The sequence below is a fragment of the Dermochelys coriacea genome, chromosome 2, assembly GCF_009764565.3.
Source record: "Dermochelys coriacea isolate rDerCor1 chromosome 2, rDerCor1.pri.v4, whole genome shotgun sequence".
NCBI classification, from domain to species: domain Eukaryota; kingdom Metazoa; phylum Chordata; order Testudines; family Dermochelyidae; genus Dermochelys; species Dermochelys coriacea.
Genome location: NC_050069.1, coordinates 134,627,659 through 134,644,447, shown reverse-complemented (window position 1 = coordinate 134,644,447; position 16,789 = coordinate 134,627,659). Strand labels below are relative to the sequence as shown.

Below are 16,789 nucleotides of genomic sequence, written 5' to 3'. Positions count from 1 at the left end.
GATAATTCCAATGTATCCCTTTTGTAAAGGAATGGATTGTTGGCATTTATCACAGCAGTAATGATCCCCATTGGTTATCTCAGTTTGGGATCCCAAGCCTAGTGCAGAGCTAGAAAGGCAATGTCACAACTACCTGCATAAGCTCTCCAGGGAACTATCCTCACAACAGGCACCACCATAGACTTATTGTTTTTCTGGTATGTTTAAATATATTGCAATAAAAATGTCATTGCTTCATTTATTTTAGGTATTGTTATGGATATGGTATCACAGACTTTATTCAGCAATTAAAAAATATACACAAAGGACAATTGTTTCTTTTTTTTCTGTATTTTTCAAAATTTGATTTTCTTCCAGTTTAAGAACCCAGTTTCAAATATGAAAAGGGCACTTGTTTCTACAGTAACTGTGTACAACTTGCTCAGTTCCAAGTACCGTATTCATTTATTGTTACCACTGCTCTGGTTCTCTCCAGTTTGGGAACTAAAACACTTCTTGTTCCAGGAATGGTAACTAAGTTGTTCTTTCTGATTCTATTTCTCCATAGAGTTCAGCTAGCTTCTTAAACTCTGGTCCCCAGTCACCAAGGTAATTATAATCCTGGTCAGAGTGTGTAGTGGCTGAATCCAGAGAGCTGATAGATCCGGCTTCTGATCTATGACCCTCATATGCATATGTTTGTATGGAGTCATAGGGAGGCACACTGGGATCGAGATCTGCCTCTGCTAATCTTTGTCTAATAAATTCATGAACATCTATACTGTTCAGGCCTGAAGAAGGCTGGTGCCTAGGTGCATACTTCACGTCAGGACGCACATCCCTCCGATACTTCAGCTCCTCAGCAGCTGATGGGTTCCTCAAGGCTGTGATGTCAAATGCTTCAGTGTCCTCCTCTCCACCACCCTCGTCATCATACGTGACAACGTTTTCCCGAACATCCTCCTCGGAAATGATCAGGGGCTCCTTTTTGCTGCGTCTTAATGTAATGAAAAGGACCACAATTGCTAAAGAGAAAATTGCAGGTATTAGGTTAGGTTTACAGGCATTACATATGAAATAAGCAACATATCTCTTACATGGGTCACAAATATGAAATCCCAAAGAAAAATGGATCAGACACTTGTGGACTGCTATTTGGATTCTTGCATTATGATGTTGGGCTTCAGTGGAGTTATGATTAACTCAGCTGTATGTTTGTATACACCGTGGCCAATATTTTCAAACCTGGATGCCTAAATTTGGGCATCAAAGAACAGATTTGCAGCTGAAATGGAGCTGGTGTCCAACTGAGCTGTGCCAATTTACATCTGCTGAAAATCCAGCCACTAAAATCCACCATAGGCAACTAAATAAGGGCATCCTGATTTTCAGAGGTGCAGAACACCTGCAGCTTGCGCTGACTTCACTGGAAATTGTGGCTACTCAGGACTGGTAACATCAGGCCACTTTTGTTAATACCCAGCTTTAGTTACAATCCTACTCCTCCCTATGTCCCTTAACAGCTCCACTACTCAACACATACGTTTCAAATTTCCATTTCCCATTATGGACCCTTGTAACATTCAGATTGCCTGAACCTGCACTATGTGTTCCTGTGTGTCATAAAGCTTGGCACACATAATGTAAAACACTGGAAGAATATGTAATACACATAAACTACAGGTTTTGTGAGCACATCTAAAGTTTACCTCCCATGCACAGCCCATTAGTGGAAGATCAGGCTCCATTGTCAATAAGGCGCCAATTCTGCAAGTTGTCATATGCAGACAGTCTGCTGTACCCATGTGGAGTCCCGCTTAAATCAATGGGGCTCCCTGTTGGCACAGCAGCCTGCCAGAATATAGCAAGAGTGCCTATAATGACTAAGAGGGAAATTTCCAATGGCACAAAGAGCAGTTGGGTGTCCAACCCCGATTAATTATCAATGAGATTTGGGTGCCTAATTCCTGCTTTGAAAATCTTCACCTAATATACAAAAGATGAGATTTTTCAACACTGCATAAGGGATCTGGATGCCCAATTTCTATTACAATTAATAATCAATTAGCTATCAACTTAAAATCATCAAAGTTTTGTTTTTTCCTTTTGGAAAAAATAACAAAATGCTCTTTCATTTCCATGTCCATGTATTTGCACATATTGTGACTGTAATGTTGATAACATAACTCAAGTGCATTTCTGTACATTTTAAAGTTATACTCTAAAACCCAGGAAATGGCTAAGATAAGCTGCGGTGAAAGGAATCAGTAGAAAGAGCACAGGCTTTCAAGATAAATTCATTGAGTTAAGGGATGTATGTGGGTCATAAGACAAATCCCATTGTTTCAAAGATTCTCTGTTAGAATGCATAAAAACACATGGATAGTACAATGATGTTTATGTACAACATGTTGTATCTCTGCCAAATGAGAATATTAAGTAATGGGTAAACTAAAATTGGTCTGGGAAAACAGAGAAAATGCATATCCAAGGACATTTATCTAATGGAATCATTTTATCATTTAATATGTCCCCTGCTCCTCTTGATTATGTTGTGCATTGATATCAGCTCATCTCACAGAGGTAATTAGAAAGTGGATTTTGTACAGTATTAATAGTGTTTCTTACAGAGTAATGCAATTCAAAACTCTTTTCTTCATCTCTCTTCATCATTTTTTCAGCTGTTCTAGTGATGATCCTTGAGTCAATGGCTTTCTAAAATCTTTTCAAATTACCTGGGAAGATCTACAATGCTAATTACTCTGACCTCTGGAAATTTTTTTCTACAGGATGCCAGTTTTTCACCAGTATGCTTTAAAGGCATTTTTCCTATTAATTTTAGCAAAACCTATATATAAAACCATGGTTTTATATTTCTAATTACCTCTTTTCACAAGTAATCCCTGATTCAGAAACGCATTATATTAAAAGTTGCTACTGCCACATTCTGAAGGCTAATGAAAGGATATCAGTATTTAACTAAAAGAGTGGCTTACCCAGAAGAATGATGACACAGAGCAGAATTGCAATTAAGGCTCCTGTGCTCAAACCAGCTGAGGAAAGGAAAGCTTCGGCATGGCAGGTCCGAACGCGCCCATCTCTCTCACATGCACAGACCCTGATTGTAAGGGTGCTGCTGCTGCTAAGAGAAGGGATTCCACTATCAGAAATCAAAATCGGGAGGTAGTAGACATCTTGAGTAGTTCGACTGAATCTCCTCCGTCTGGTCAGGATACTGGCTGTGTTATCTATAATCACAAAAAGCAGGACACCATGGCTTAATGAAGAATAATTATGATTTATTGTTTCTGTCATGCCCAAGGGTGTGAGAGACACCTCAACAAACAGACAGTACTTGCCTCAAAGGGCTTACATTCTACAGTTTAAACATGGCAGGACAAAGGTGTGTGACGAGGAAAAGAATAGGGGGAAGTGTGGTGGGATTAGGCAGGGTTACATAAATATCATGTGGCAGCTTTGCTAGTTCTTACTTTGATAAAGTTTTTGGGCCTCATTCTCACTTAAGGATACTTTGTACCATCTGGGTAGTGTAAAGGGACCTGAAAGGGGGTGTACGTGTAAATTACATCCACTTAACGTCCCATTTTCCACTACCGCAGTTGTGAAAAGTTCTTTAGAATAAACGAGAATAAGGCCCTTCAGTTTAACTGACTGTGTTTTTTATAGGCTTCACAGCAGAAGTGAGTTATCAGGAGAGATCTGAGTGAGGAGAAGAGGGTGGCCAAAAAGCACCAGCTGTGTGACATTCAAGGTGGAGGTGAGAGTTGACGGAGTGAGCTAGGGTAGGGGGCATGGGAAATTAGAAGGTGACGCTCAGCTAAACTTGACGGAACAGGCAAATAGATTCGAGTCATAGCAGAACGAAAAAGAGGGGAAAGGAAGTTCATGTTGAATTTCATTATTGAAAAGTTACTCAGGTCCAGCTGGCATGCACTGCAGTTAATAATAATAGGGGTTATTTTAATTTTACATTTATATGATAGTAGCACCCAGAGGCCCTCATTAGGATCAGGACGCCATTGTGCTAGGTCAGGGATTGGCAACCTTTGGCACGCTCTCACCAGCTGCGGTTCGCCGCTGCAGGCCAATGGGGGCTGCGGGAAGCGATGTGGGCTGAGGGATGTACTGGCCGCCACTTCCCGCAGACCCCATTGGCCTGGCGCGGTGAACTGTGGCCAGTGGGAGTTGCGATTGGCCGAACCTGCAGACGCTGCAGGTAAACAAAGCAGCCCAGCCTGCCAGTGGATTTCCCGGACAGGCCGTGTGCCAAAGGTTGCCAATCCCAGTGCCAGAGGTTGTGCAAACACGTAAGAAGATACTGTTCCTACTCCAAACAGCACACAATCTTCTAAGAAATCAAGTGGAAGAGGGAATTGATACTTTTTATATACGTATACACATCTACAGAAGTATTTTTTAGTTATTATAAATGAGAGTCACTTATCCCCATCAACATGGTACCAAATCCATCCTTAACTGGTTGATTTCTTAAAGACATTGTGAGCAGAGATGAATCCTGAGGAGCAGTATGGAAGAGGAGGGTAGTGGCCATACAGATCAGTTCAGGGAGCGTTGTGATGTTTTCAAGAGAAACTTGTAAGTGAGCTGATGAGTCTGGTATCACTGGCAGAGCCGAGGAGATGGGTCATCGTGTATGTGTTATGCAATTAGGTGGATACATATGACCATGGAGATATATCTCTGTAAGAGTGGAGTGATTAAAGGCAGGGAGGAGAAAACAGTGGGATGATTTTGTAATATTACTGGGAGTCACCAGATGATACTGTTACATAGATAGCCTCACAAGCTTTGTTTAACCAACTATACAGGCAGGAAGATCTTGCACACACGTGTGTTGGGGCAGTTCTTTCTTGGAAGAGGCTTTCACATCACTATTAAAGTCTGTTCACTGCCTGACTCTTTCTGATTGGAATATTTTTGTTTAAGTGTTGAGTTGCTGCATACAGGACATACTGAAGCAAACATAGTCAATATATGAGCTTCTGAAACCAATTGAAGCAGGAAAGAGCATACATATTGTCAAGAGTCCTGTTAAAGGGCCTAAACAGCGGGGTTGGCTTAGTGATGCTTCAAGACTCTGCTAACAATGCTTTGGGAAAGGGGCACAGAGAACTAGGTAGATTTCACTGAAAAATGGATACAGGTGCACGAATATAGATAGAATGGCACATTCCAGCGCACATGGCTAGTTGTTTTCCATGGTGGGTAGGGGTCATGAGTATGACTAGGTTGACTAGGTATTACTTACTTGGTTTTGATTCAATAAGCCAGCCCTTTCTCTATCAAGCTCTTTGTGCCAACATTTTAAACATTGATCTCATCTGTCTCTCTATCCTAACATTTCACCCATGCCTGCAGCAAGATCTATGTACTTATGTGACCCCCATCACCATGGGACTCGAATACTTGGCAATCATTAATAGATTTCATTCTCAACACCCTGTGAGGTAGATATTATCCCATTTTTACATGTGGGTAACTGAGGCAAAGGGTAGATTAATTGACGTACCCAAGATCACACAGCAAGTCTGTGGCTAAGCCAGGAACTGAATGTATTTCGCAAGTCCCAATCCAATGGCCTATTCACTGTGCTTATTGGTGCTTTCTTGGATGACTTAGCTAAATACATTCATCTTTGTCTCCATTTCCACTGGTTGCAATATATAAAACTGCCTCGTAAGTCTCCTTCTGCACTTAAAGGTCAAGGTGCCACTTTTGTGAGACGGGCTGGCTGCCCAGCAGACTTCCTCCCACTCTTTTGGTGGTATGATGCCAGCCTGCATTGTTGCCCACAAATCCATGATCAGGCCCCATATATAAAAACACAAATAGATCATTATTTTGAAGTCATTAATACCCACTGACAGTATGTTCCTACAAAACAGCCCGAGAGTGTGGAAATAATATTTATAATGATACAATCTATCCCCTCTGTTATTGAGGTGCTCGGGTGTTGCACATTTAAAATAAAATGAATGAAAACCCCTCAGCAATAAATAAAAGGGTGTCAAATAGTCTGCAAGAAAACCCCAACAGAAATACTACACAAGAAACACAGCAAATCTGTACAGCTGCTTTTGATTTTGTGACACAGACCTTATTCCAAAATACACCTAAATGTGTATGCAATACAAAAAGATTTGTTTTAAGACATCTCCAAATAAGCTGATAAAATTTTAGTTTTACCATACATTGTCTTGGGAAGTAGCCTTAATGAGATTCTGCAGCTATGACATTTTATTAAAAAAAATCAAGTTTCCTCCACTAATATTCACTGTTTCACCATTAAAGTACATGCTATTTCCACCTTATTTTGCAGCTCCCCTCATTTTGTGTTACAGTTGTGTCACTTGATTGAAATGATCAAATTAAATGTCACTGGGATTCAGATTACATTTATTATATTCAGAGACCTCTTCCCCAGAGCAGGGTGAGTACTGGCCTGCAGATTCTATTCACAGACTGTGCCATGGAAAGAGGTTCATCAAGTTCACAGGTTCACAGGTTTTACAGGCCTCTGCCAATTTAATTTAAAAAGAATTGGAAGATTTGTAAGGCTTATTTGACAAGAGGTTGGAAGAGCTTGTTCTTTGATACATGTATGACATTTTACATTTACTAAAATGTTTTTTACAAACAATTTCAGTTTTTTTATTCTAGCATACAGATGGGGTGATGGGCTATCCTGATGCTGAATTGGCTACAAAAGATCATAATATTGACCTAGCCACTCATTAAACAGTGTGGGGGGGAGGATGTTGTCTGGCTTCTTGGAAAAGAAGTGTGCCCCCTTTAAGTGCTAGAAAGACAAGAAGTGACTTCTGACTGCAGCAGCAGACCAGGGCAGCATGGAGTCTCTGACCTGTCATCCACAGGTGACCATAAGAGAGGGGAGACTATATAGATCCATGCTGGTGCAGAAGAAGCCTTTTTTAACCTGGACCAGTGGAACAGCACCCATCCTACCACCCATGAAAGTGGTAAAATACCAGGTTTTGTCAGGTTCTGCTGTGGGCATTGCACTAGTTGCTCCTTTCTCGGGGCAGGGGAAAAGGGGCTGGGAAGAAATTTTTCCCTCACCACCAGACTGGCAAAGGCAAAGTGTTTTTGTATTGTTTTTTCCTTCCTTATAGCAGGTTCAGGAGGGCTTAGTTGGGCAAACATGAGAAAGGAATTAGACTATGATGTCGCAACTTATTATGTAAATGTGGTGTGGCTGTCCAGTGCAAGTATGCCATAGGGAAAGAATATAATGATCGAACAAAATGGATTGGTAAAGGAGGTATGCTTTAAAGGAGCAGAAACAGAGACATGGACTGAATTACCATTGACTTCAGTTCCCAAAATTGCCATTGACTTCAGTGAGGCCAGGACTTTACACATTGTCATTGTTCATCTAATAACTCAGCCCATATCTGGGATAATTCAAGTTAACTTTTTCTGACCTTGACACCAAGAACAAGATCCTTAGTAATTTTCATACTCAAAAGTACAATGTTATACAATAATGTTTTATTTAATATGGCAAAATTTCCATTGCCTTCAATGAGGCCAGGATTTCACTCCATGTGTTTTTGTAGTGCAAATCTGCAAACCACTCCAAGAGCTAGATTTACAATATGTGAAGGAGGATCATTGTACAGAAGAGCCAACAAATTTGACATTTTAAGAACTTATATCTTCCAGAATGGAATGCCAGGCCTTAAAAATCCAACTGAATTGCATTCTATCAACCAGAATTTTCTCCTGATGAAACAGCATAACCAAAATGTAGGCAAATACTTTAATTTGCAACATGACTTTTTAAAAAGTGCCAAATCCTGACTGGCACTGAGCTCCTGGAATTGCAATGAAGTCAATGGGAGTTGCAGGTACTCAGCACATCTCAGCAGTTTTATAACAGAATGGTCAATGCTAGGGACGGTTTGATTTCAAGTTGTAAGAAACATGGGGTGAGAAAACAACACCACAAAGTTATCTAGACAATGTAATAAAGTAAAAATATCAAGAATACATTCATGGGCTAAAGCTTGTAGTGCAATTCCATTTTCGTGACAAGTAACACCATATCCATCAACTGAGCATCAACAATTGCATCAGTCATGAGGTTCTTCCCAATACAAGTTATCCTCAGATCTTCTACAGCTAATCAAAAATGCAGTAGCAAATGCTATTAAGAATACTGATGATGGCCCTTTACTTCTATTTGTGATTTGTTATTATTCTGTTGTGATGGTGTCTACAGGCCCCAACATATAAGCTCAGTTACTCTGTGTAAATTTAGACAGAATAAGAAGTTCCTACAATATTTGTCCATGTAAATTTGCTTGGGATGACATCCAAAAGAGGTCCAGTCTTTAAATCTGGGAAAGAAAGCATAACAGCTTTCTTTTCCTTTCTTCCCCGACATAAATCTAACCTAGAGTGAGTGATCCAATGCATGCAGCTAAAACAGCAGTGACAAAAATGCAGTCTGTTAAGAAAAAAAACCAAACACATCAGAGACCTAATACAAGAGCAAAAAGTGAACCATCCTGAGCAGAAAGGGTTTAAAGTCACACAAAAAACATGAATAGCAACCAAGCAATGATGAAAGAATTTAAGCATGGAAGCTTATTGGCAAAGCTGTGAAGGAAAGAACATTGAAACATGATGTCTGATATGATATAAGGCAGCAGATAACTGCAGACGGGGAAATCCACACTGAAAAAATCACAAAGATGTCAAAAAAAAAGGCAAGGTTGCGAGAAAATGAAATAAAAAAGTCATGGACGAAGTTGGCAGATGTGAACTAGAGTGAAGAAATGTTGAAAGAATGAAGTTTAACCCCACCCCCCCAAATGAGAAGCTGACATTTTTATACTGTATAAAATAAATTACTAAACACCAAAAAATAGGAAGAATGTAATGCAACTACATTTTTCACAATTTTGCATTTTTAACTCTTCTTAAAAAAGATAGTAACCATCAAGAGGCATGGGTTTAAACACAAAAGCAGTTAGAACCAAGGTCTCTAATTTAGAAATGCCCTTGATCATGTTCATTTTGGTACTTTATATTCTTTCTAAAAGTACTTACGACATGGAATAAGTAGACAAAACCCTAGCTGGAATGTGTCTAAGATCTCTATAATAGTAAGCAAAATTAGAGCCATGTGCACGAAAAATAAGTATTTTTTTCTCCCAGTGGAGGTTTACAGATATAAATACAAGCAAAGGAGATTGTAGGTATGTGTTGTGGTGGTGGAATAGAAGGTCCAGGAGTATCAGCATGTCCATATATTCTACTGTTCATTATTACTATGGGGGAAACCTTGATAAAGGTAATACTTAGCTGTTACATAGTGCTTTTCTACGGTGGATCTCAAAGTGCTTTACAGAGGAGGTCAGTATCTTTACTCCATGTGGGGAAACTGAGCACAGGAAGGTGAAGTGACTTGCCCAAACTCACCCAGCAGGACAGTGATAGTAGCAGAGCTGGTGTTCAGCATTTCAGTCTAGTGACTAAATATGAATAAAGTGAATAAATGTATAAAAGTTCAGCCAAACATTTGCTCAATGACTATTCTTCCTACGTTTTTTATATTTACATTGAGTGACTTTTCTGAGGGAGGAAGAGAAGTTGGAGAAGCCATTGAGAGGGAAACTATGGACTGTGCAACTTATAAGTGGAAAAACTTAACATGAAACAAAAAAATCCCACAAATGTAGAAGGCCAAAGACAGTGGGGTACAAAGAAAGATGCTAATGATCCATTTAAGGGTTATGGGAGAAATAACATAGAGAGTTTCTTCTGACAAAGGAAAAGAGACAGAGGCAGATAGGTAAGAAGGCAGATATACTGGAACAGAAGCAGTAACATTAGGATGATGAAAACTGTACAGGTTGGTTCACCAGGCCAGAAGTAAACCAGCCTTTGTAAATAGGCTAGATGGTTCATGTTCAATGACCTATCTATACCTGTTCCATAACAAAATATACTCTGTACATTCCAATCAGGCCCTTGACTCCTTTAGATCTTTTCAGGAAGGAAGGGTGTAGCTTTGTAAAGTCAGAAGGTGGGTCTCAAGGCTTGCTGGGGATAAGAGGGTTGGCTGCTAAGGGGCAAACTTAGAGAGGGAGGGAGATTTGTCAGTTTTGTAGCTGTGCAAATAATGGTAGTTCATGATAACTGAATTTGTATACACATGAGCTATGCTTTGCAAATACACGGAAGCTGGAACCCAAGACTCTGCTCAAGTGGGTATGAGGTTCAGAGTGGAATATTCCACACAGCTCTAAGCAATCTTTCTTTACACTTTGGAATTGTAGACTATGGATTCAGACTATCCTGCACTCAAGGCCATTATCACAATCCTCTTTGTTTCCAAAGTGCTGTTCATCTCTGACTTTTTATATTTTGTTCCCACCCTGAGAAATGCAATGCAGGAATGGGAAAATATCAAAGAAGTTGAGAACTGGTGCTAGTTCTGGGGAAGATGAAAGTAGGAGCACTTTGTGGACTACTAATTTATGTATTATTCACAAATTGAGGCTTCTATTGACACACTACAGGCAGGCCGAAGAGAAATGAAAGTCAAAAATAAAATAAAAATCCATTTGTTGCTTTAGGCATATTTTAATTTGTTGCTCAGCTCTGCTTATGTCAGCAGCTAAACTTTTAGAAGTTCTCTGAGGTATTGTGACTAATTACAAATAAACAAAATTATCAAAGACACAATGTTTGCATTGGTAATATTCCTAAAGCAATAGCTGCCAATTTCTTTTTTAATATATATTTTATATATTACAATATATAAATAGTTACAAATACAACAAATATACCAAAATACTAGATTCAATATAATACACCAAGTAAATAAAGATGGTTAGAATAAAGGGAGTCAAGGGGAAGCAACATATTTATCCTCAGAGTCTACATTAATCATAGATCTCTAAAAAGTCAGCTCAAATTGCTATGTATATTTTGGGCATTTCCTTTCTGCAGAATGCCAGTCATTTGTTAGCTGCAAGGTCAGGCATATCACTGGCCCAGGCATACATATTTGGTGAAGATCAACTTTTCAATTTTTTCACAATTAATTTTTTAGCGACCAAAGCTGACATTGGAATCACACCACTTTGTTACCAGGTAATCTGTAGGTATCAGAAATATATCCAAGAATGAAATTTAAGGGAGAGGGCTCCAACTTAGCATCCAATATCAAATTGATCCTTTGACCTACCGCATACCAGAAATTCTTGACACAGGGGCACTCCCAAAACATATGCACTAACGTATCAAGAGAGTTACATTTCCTACATCAGTCAGCATTCATGAGGCCCATTATCATTAGCCTATGTGGAGACCACTATATATATAAAAAAAGTTTTTCGGTGAATAAGCCATAGTCTCAGGTCTACAGTTGCTTTTATTTTTGTTAACATTAGATGCAATTGTATTCCATTGGGTAACAGATAGTTGTGTATCCAAATCTCTCTTCCAACCAACTCTCCAATTATCAGTCTTTGGCAGAGTTTTTTGGGTCAGAAAACTGTAAAAGGATACCGCTGGTCAAGTAAATCCAGTAAGTTTCCTCCAAAGTCATAAAAATTCTGGAGTTCCCAGTGCATCCAGTCCAAACACATTCATTAATAAATGCTTTAATTGGAGATGTTTCCATGCTCAGAGGCAGGGCAAGCCAAATTGTTGCTGAAAATCTACAAATACTTTCAATTTTTCATTGCCTATTAGCTGTGAAACAATCTTAATTCCTGTCTCCATCAATCCACCCCAGTCAAGGTTTTGCCACTGATTTTAAAAATAGGATTGCTCTATGGGATTGCTTCTTTATGGAAGAAAGCATGGAAGACGAACTTTCTAGCCAAGTATGACTAAAGCTTGCTTCACAGCTGTTATTGTGGAAACTCTGGAGTCTTCAAATCCATAATAATTCAATTCTACAGTGTCTGAAATAGGGAGAGGATATACCAATTCTCATGCAATCATAGAATCATAGAAGACTGAACACTTTTTGCAGCCAAATCTAACAGCCACAAAGATACCTGGCTTAACAAAAAAGGAGATATCATAATTTTCAAAGTTGGAAAAGCCAAACCCTCCCAGAGAAAGAGGGAGCTGTTCAGAATCAGTCTAGGTTTCTTACCTGCATCCTAAAGGAACATTCTGAAAATATTATTGAATTTCTTAAAATAATTTTGAGGAATAGACTAGGGAGACCCCTCAGAACATAGGAAATTCTCGGAAGGACATTCATTTTCAGTATATTAATTTTACCCCACAAACTGAGGGGTTAAGGAGTTCCATCTCCCCAGATTGTTAGGTACTTGGGTAATTGTTGGCTCTCTCTATTTTAGGAATGTCCTGAATATTCTATATTTGTATAATCAGTATTCCTATACATTTTATGTAAAACGATTGCCATTGACAGTTCTGATTTAAAAAAAGACCTTTGTGGGCATAGTTGTTAATGCCTAAGATTTCTGATTTACTCCAATTAATTTTATATCCTGAGAGGTGTCCAGACTTTTAAACAGTTGGGTTAGAAGGTTAGGAATGGTAACTTTGGGCTTAGATACAAATATAAGAGCATCATCTGCATAGAACATAATGTTGGACTCTGTTATCCCCCACCCTGATATCATAAATATATTGATTTGGTCAGATAGCAATGGCTACAACTTCTAGATCTAAATCAAACAGAAGAGGAGAAAGGGGACAGCCCTGCCTCGTTCCTCTGTGTAACAGAAATGGGGCAGAAATAATACCTTTGGTCACTACCAAATCCAAATTTTGCTAACACATGAAAAAGATAGTCACAGGCTATGTGATTAAAGGCCTTTTTTGGCATCGAAATAAACAAGAGCTAAGGGTTCCTTAGTATCTCCTGAAGCAGCAATCATATCATTCAGATGACACAAATTATCTGAGCCTTGTCTATTATGAAGGAAGCCTACCTGATTTATGTGTATAATGTGTGAGAGAAGTTCATCCAATTGCATAGCAAGAGCTTTGACTGGAATCTTAGCATCACAATTTATTGAAGAAATTGGCCTGTGATTTCTACGTAGTCCAAGGTCTTTCCCAGGTTTAGAAATATTTGAAATTACAACATCTCTTAGAGTAGGCAAGAGAGTTTGCTCATTCTTGGCCTCATTGAACATGTTCAATAATCTGAGTGTTAAAGTTACACAGAACTTTTTGTAAAATTAAGTTGAGAACCCAGCAACACCAGGAATCTTTGCAACTTTCATTTCTTTTACAGCTGGCATTAGTTCCATTATTTCTAAAAGAGCAGCTAAAAGTTGCTTCTGATAATTAGAGATCTGTGGAAGAGACAATACACTAGAAAAGTCATGTAGGGTATCTTTGCTGATTCTCTTTTCAGGTAAATATAGGTTTGAATAAAACTGTTGAAATTCTTCATTAAATATCTGTGTTTTATATAATGTATTGCTACTATCGTGAATAACAGCCATCTTATTTCTGTTAGCCTTTTGCTTAAATCTATATGCCAATAGGTTTCTAGCTTCCTTGCCAGATTCCCAGCAATTTTGCTTCAAACAGAAGAAAGCAAACTCAGCCTTTTGGGACAGAAATTTGTTGATTTCGTATTTTAGATGAATGAGAGTTCTGAGTTCCTCTAGGAAAGGGGCAGATGCAGTCTACATCCAAGGCCTTAATTTCCTTTGAAAGTACATCAATTCTATATTCTCTTCATTTCTTTTTAAAGGAGGCATAAGAGATGATATGGTCTCTGATGAAAGCTTTAAAGGCTTCCCAAAGTGTGACAGCTGATGAAGCAGTGGGGCATTTGTATTAAAAAAATTCTAACTCCTGCTGGATAGAGTTATCAAATGATGTATCAAACAGAAGAGATGTGTTTAAACTCCACATTTTAGTTGGGGGGTACATAACATGGGGACCTAAAAGACATATATAGATAAGCATGGTCAGATATAGTAATAGTACCAGTGACACAATCAGTGACAGAATTGGTCAAGTTTTGTGAAAGTAGGAAATAGTCCAATCTTAAATGTGTTGAATGAGCTGCAGGAAACAAAACAAAACAAAAAACACCCCAAACCTATAGGCTCTGGCTGTAGGAATACCCAATCTCCACACATTTTGTCATCCTAAGTCAGCTATGTATGTTTTTTTTATACGGAAATGGAGAAGATTTATCAAGGATTAGATCTAGAATTTTGTTAAAATCAACAGCTATAAAAAGGATATGGTGGCCCCATGGCATTTATACTCATAAAACATTTATGAAAAAAAAATTGGGATCATCCAAGTTTGGCCTGTAAGTTTGCAAAAGATGATTATAAAACTGCCAATTTCAATCTTAAGGACAATAAATCCACCCTCATTGTCAGATCCTGTGATCAAAATATTAACATTCAACTTTTTATGTATTAGTATAACAACACCCCTCACTTTAGAATTAAAGCAACTAGAAACTGAGAGGCCTACCCAATCTCTCTTCAGTTTATAAGCTTCAAGTTCTGTCAGATGCATCTCCTGGAGCATGGCAATGTGAACGTTCTCTTTTTTCAGTACTGAATTACTTTTTTTCTTTCAATGGGGTTATTAAATTCTTTTATATTCCAGGAGATGCTTTAAATTATTGGAGCCATCATTGTTAAAATATACTGGATAAAATATAAAGTCGTTTTGCAAATAAATGAGAAATTGCAGATGTTCCTAAGTAGCATACAACTCTTTCATATCTTAGCAACTAAAACTATATAATCTAGGCAGAGGGTGTCACTTCCCAGAACATATTCTATAGGCATGGGAAGGAAATTCCCAGCATGGAAGGGTGATGAAAGAGAGGCAGAAAGAGGAATTAAATAAGCAAATAAATGAAATAAAAAAAGATATGGGAGAGAGAAATACACATAAGTATTATACAATCCAAAAGAAGAATTTGTTTAAACTGTCCAAAAATACACACTTGACAACCAGACGAGGTGGTTGGATCAGGTGAAATTTTAAGATTCTCACAACCCCTGGAGCCCCAAACATTAAAATTATAGTAACTGTCTGCTAGCAACAGAACCTTAACACATTTGTCAATAAGAAAGCACCATCTAATAAAGTTACTACAAAAAATATAATTACTGATCAAATTATTGATTTTACATTGATCCTCTTTTTGGACAAGTTAAGGCAACAGGAAGTAAATTGATGCTAACCTTTCAACACTTCAGCCTCAATGAGAGAGAAAAAAAGGAAAAGAAAAGAAACTAACATATCAATATCTAGAGTGCAAATCAACCTCTTTAGAGGGGCCATATCAGATCTCAGAGAGCCATATATTAATTCCTTACAGTCAGAACATTCCTAGATGTCTCTTCTTGTGAGGGAGGAGTGTGCAGAATTTGAGGCAATTTTTCTGCCTCCTAAGAGGAACTGAATGATACTGTCCCCTCACCATTCTTAATATGGAGCATTGCCAAATAAAATATTTCTAGTTTATCTTCCTGGCCAACTGGTTTGCTTGGTTAAAAGCTGCACTCATTGCAACCACACACAGGAATAATCTCGAAAGAGCTGTATTTTAATTGCTGTTTCTCCCCATACCAGCTCCTTTTTCCCCCTCTGGATTTCTGCAGTATAACTCCCATAGTGGTAAACTTCAGGAACTGTACAATCAATAGTCTAGGCTAATTTCCTGGAGCTGGCTAAGAAGCAAGAGCTCATTGTGCCCATTCTATGCCAAAACCAGAAGATCCAACAACTTAGTTAGCAGTTTAAGGACAAATTCAGAGGGTTTACCTTTCTCTAGTCCTTTAGGAAAAAAACACAATCCTCATGTTACATCATTGTGAGTGGATTTCTAGATCAATTAGCTTGGTCTTAACAGTCTTGATATCATTACAGTTCTTCATAACCTGCAATTTGTTCTCTTTGAAATAATATTCCACATCAGAAATTCTGTGTTGTGCTTCACCCATCTGGATTGAGCTTGTAGCACACTCTGAATCTCAGTTGTGGTGGTCTGTAGGGTTGAAACTGTAAATTTAATTTCACCAGTATCTATGGTTGCCTGCAGTAGTACCACCCAATTGTGCTGCCTCAGGCTTGGGCATGCTTCTGTTTGTAGAAATGGGGAGGCAGGTCTCTTCAGTTGTTTTTTTTTCCCCTGTGTTTTTGGATTCAGAGATGAAGACGCAGAACTAAAGGGCATCTTGAGGGCTTCCATAGTTGGAAGCAATATTTCTCTGGGTTGGATGGTGAGTTTTAGGGGACGATATTTGGCGATTCCCCATTGGCTACTTTAGAGCTCAAGAAACTTGCATCCACCTCAGTCACAGTGCCCTCTGGTGTCCAAGCTTTCAATTTCTGAGTTTTAATTTGTTTACGTAGGACTATATTCTTGGGTATTTCCATTTCATTTCTTCACTGATAACACTGGGACAAACATTTATTTCTGGTTAGTTTCAAAAGTACTGTCACGGGGCTGGTCTGCCACTCCAGTAGTGATGGCACAATGTGTGGCTACAGTGCAGTTCAGAGTTTGGGCTTAGGGCACAGAAATTCATTTCTCAGCTAGCAGGGATTGTGAGTTGCAGATTGGGGGGGCGGGGGAGTGCACCCACTCAAACAAAGGGATGAAGAGCCTCTTTGTTACTCTTTAGCATCCCCTCTGGTCAGCTCAGGAGCAGAGGGGGATCTAGCTTTTTTTTCAGTTAAGAAATGTTTTGGCCAGAGAGAGGAGGAAAATAGCAGAGATCTTCACAGCTCTGAGGAGTGTTTAGCT

At 38.8% G+C, this 16,789-nt stretch overlaps 1 protein-coding gene across 8 annotated transcripts in view; it reads right to left on the bottom strand.

Moving 5' to 3' along the window:
* Positions 1 to 241: 241 nt before the first annotated feature.
* The window catches only part of CDH18 (cadherin 18), a 908,539-nt gene continuing 891,991 nt past the window's right edge, over positions 242 to 16,789 (bottom strand). For all 8 annotated transcript variants that reach the window (XM_043508441.1, XM_038391555.2, XM_038391556.2 and 5 more), the window contains 2 exons: positions 2,976 to 3,227; positions 242 to 1,004 (listed from right to left, as the gene is read on the bottom strand). In XM_043508441.1, coding sequence (XP_043364376.1) covers positions 514 to 1,004; positions 2,976 to 3,227 — 743 coding nt within the window. In that variant the 3' untranslated portion in view covers positions 242 to 513. The remainder of the gene's footprint in view (positions 1,005 to 2,975; positions 3,228 to 16,789) is intronic.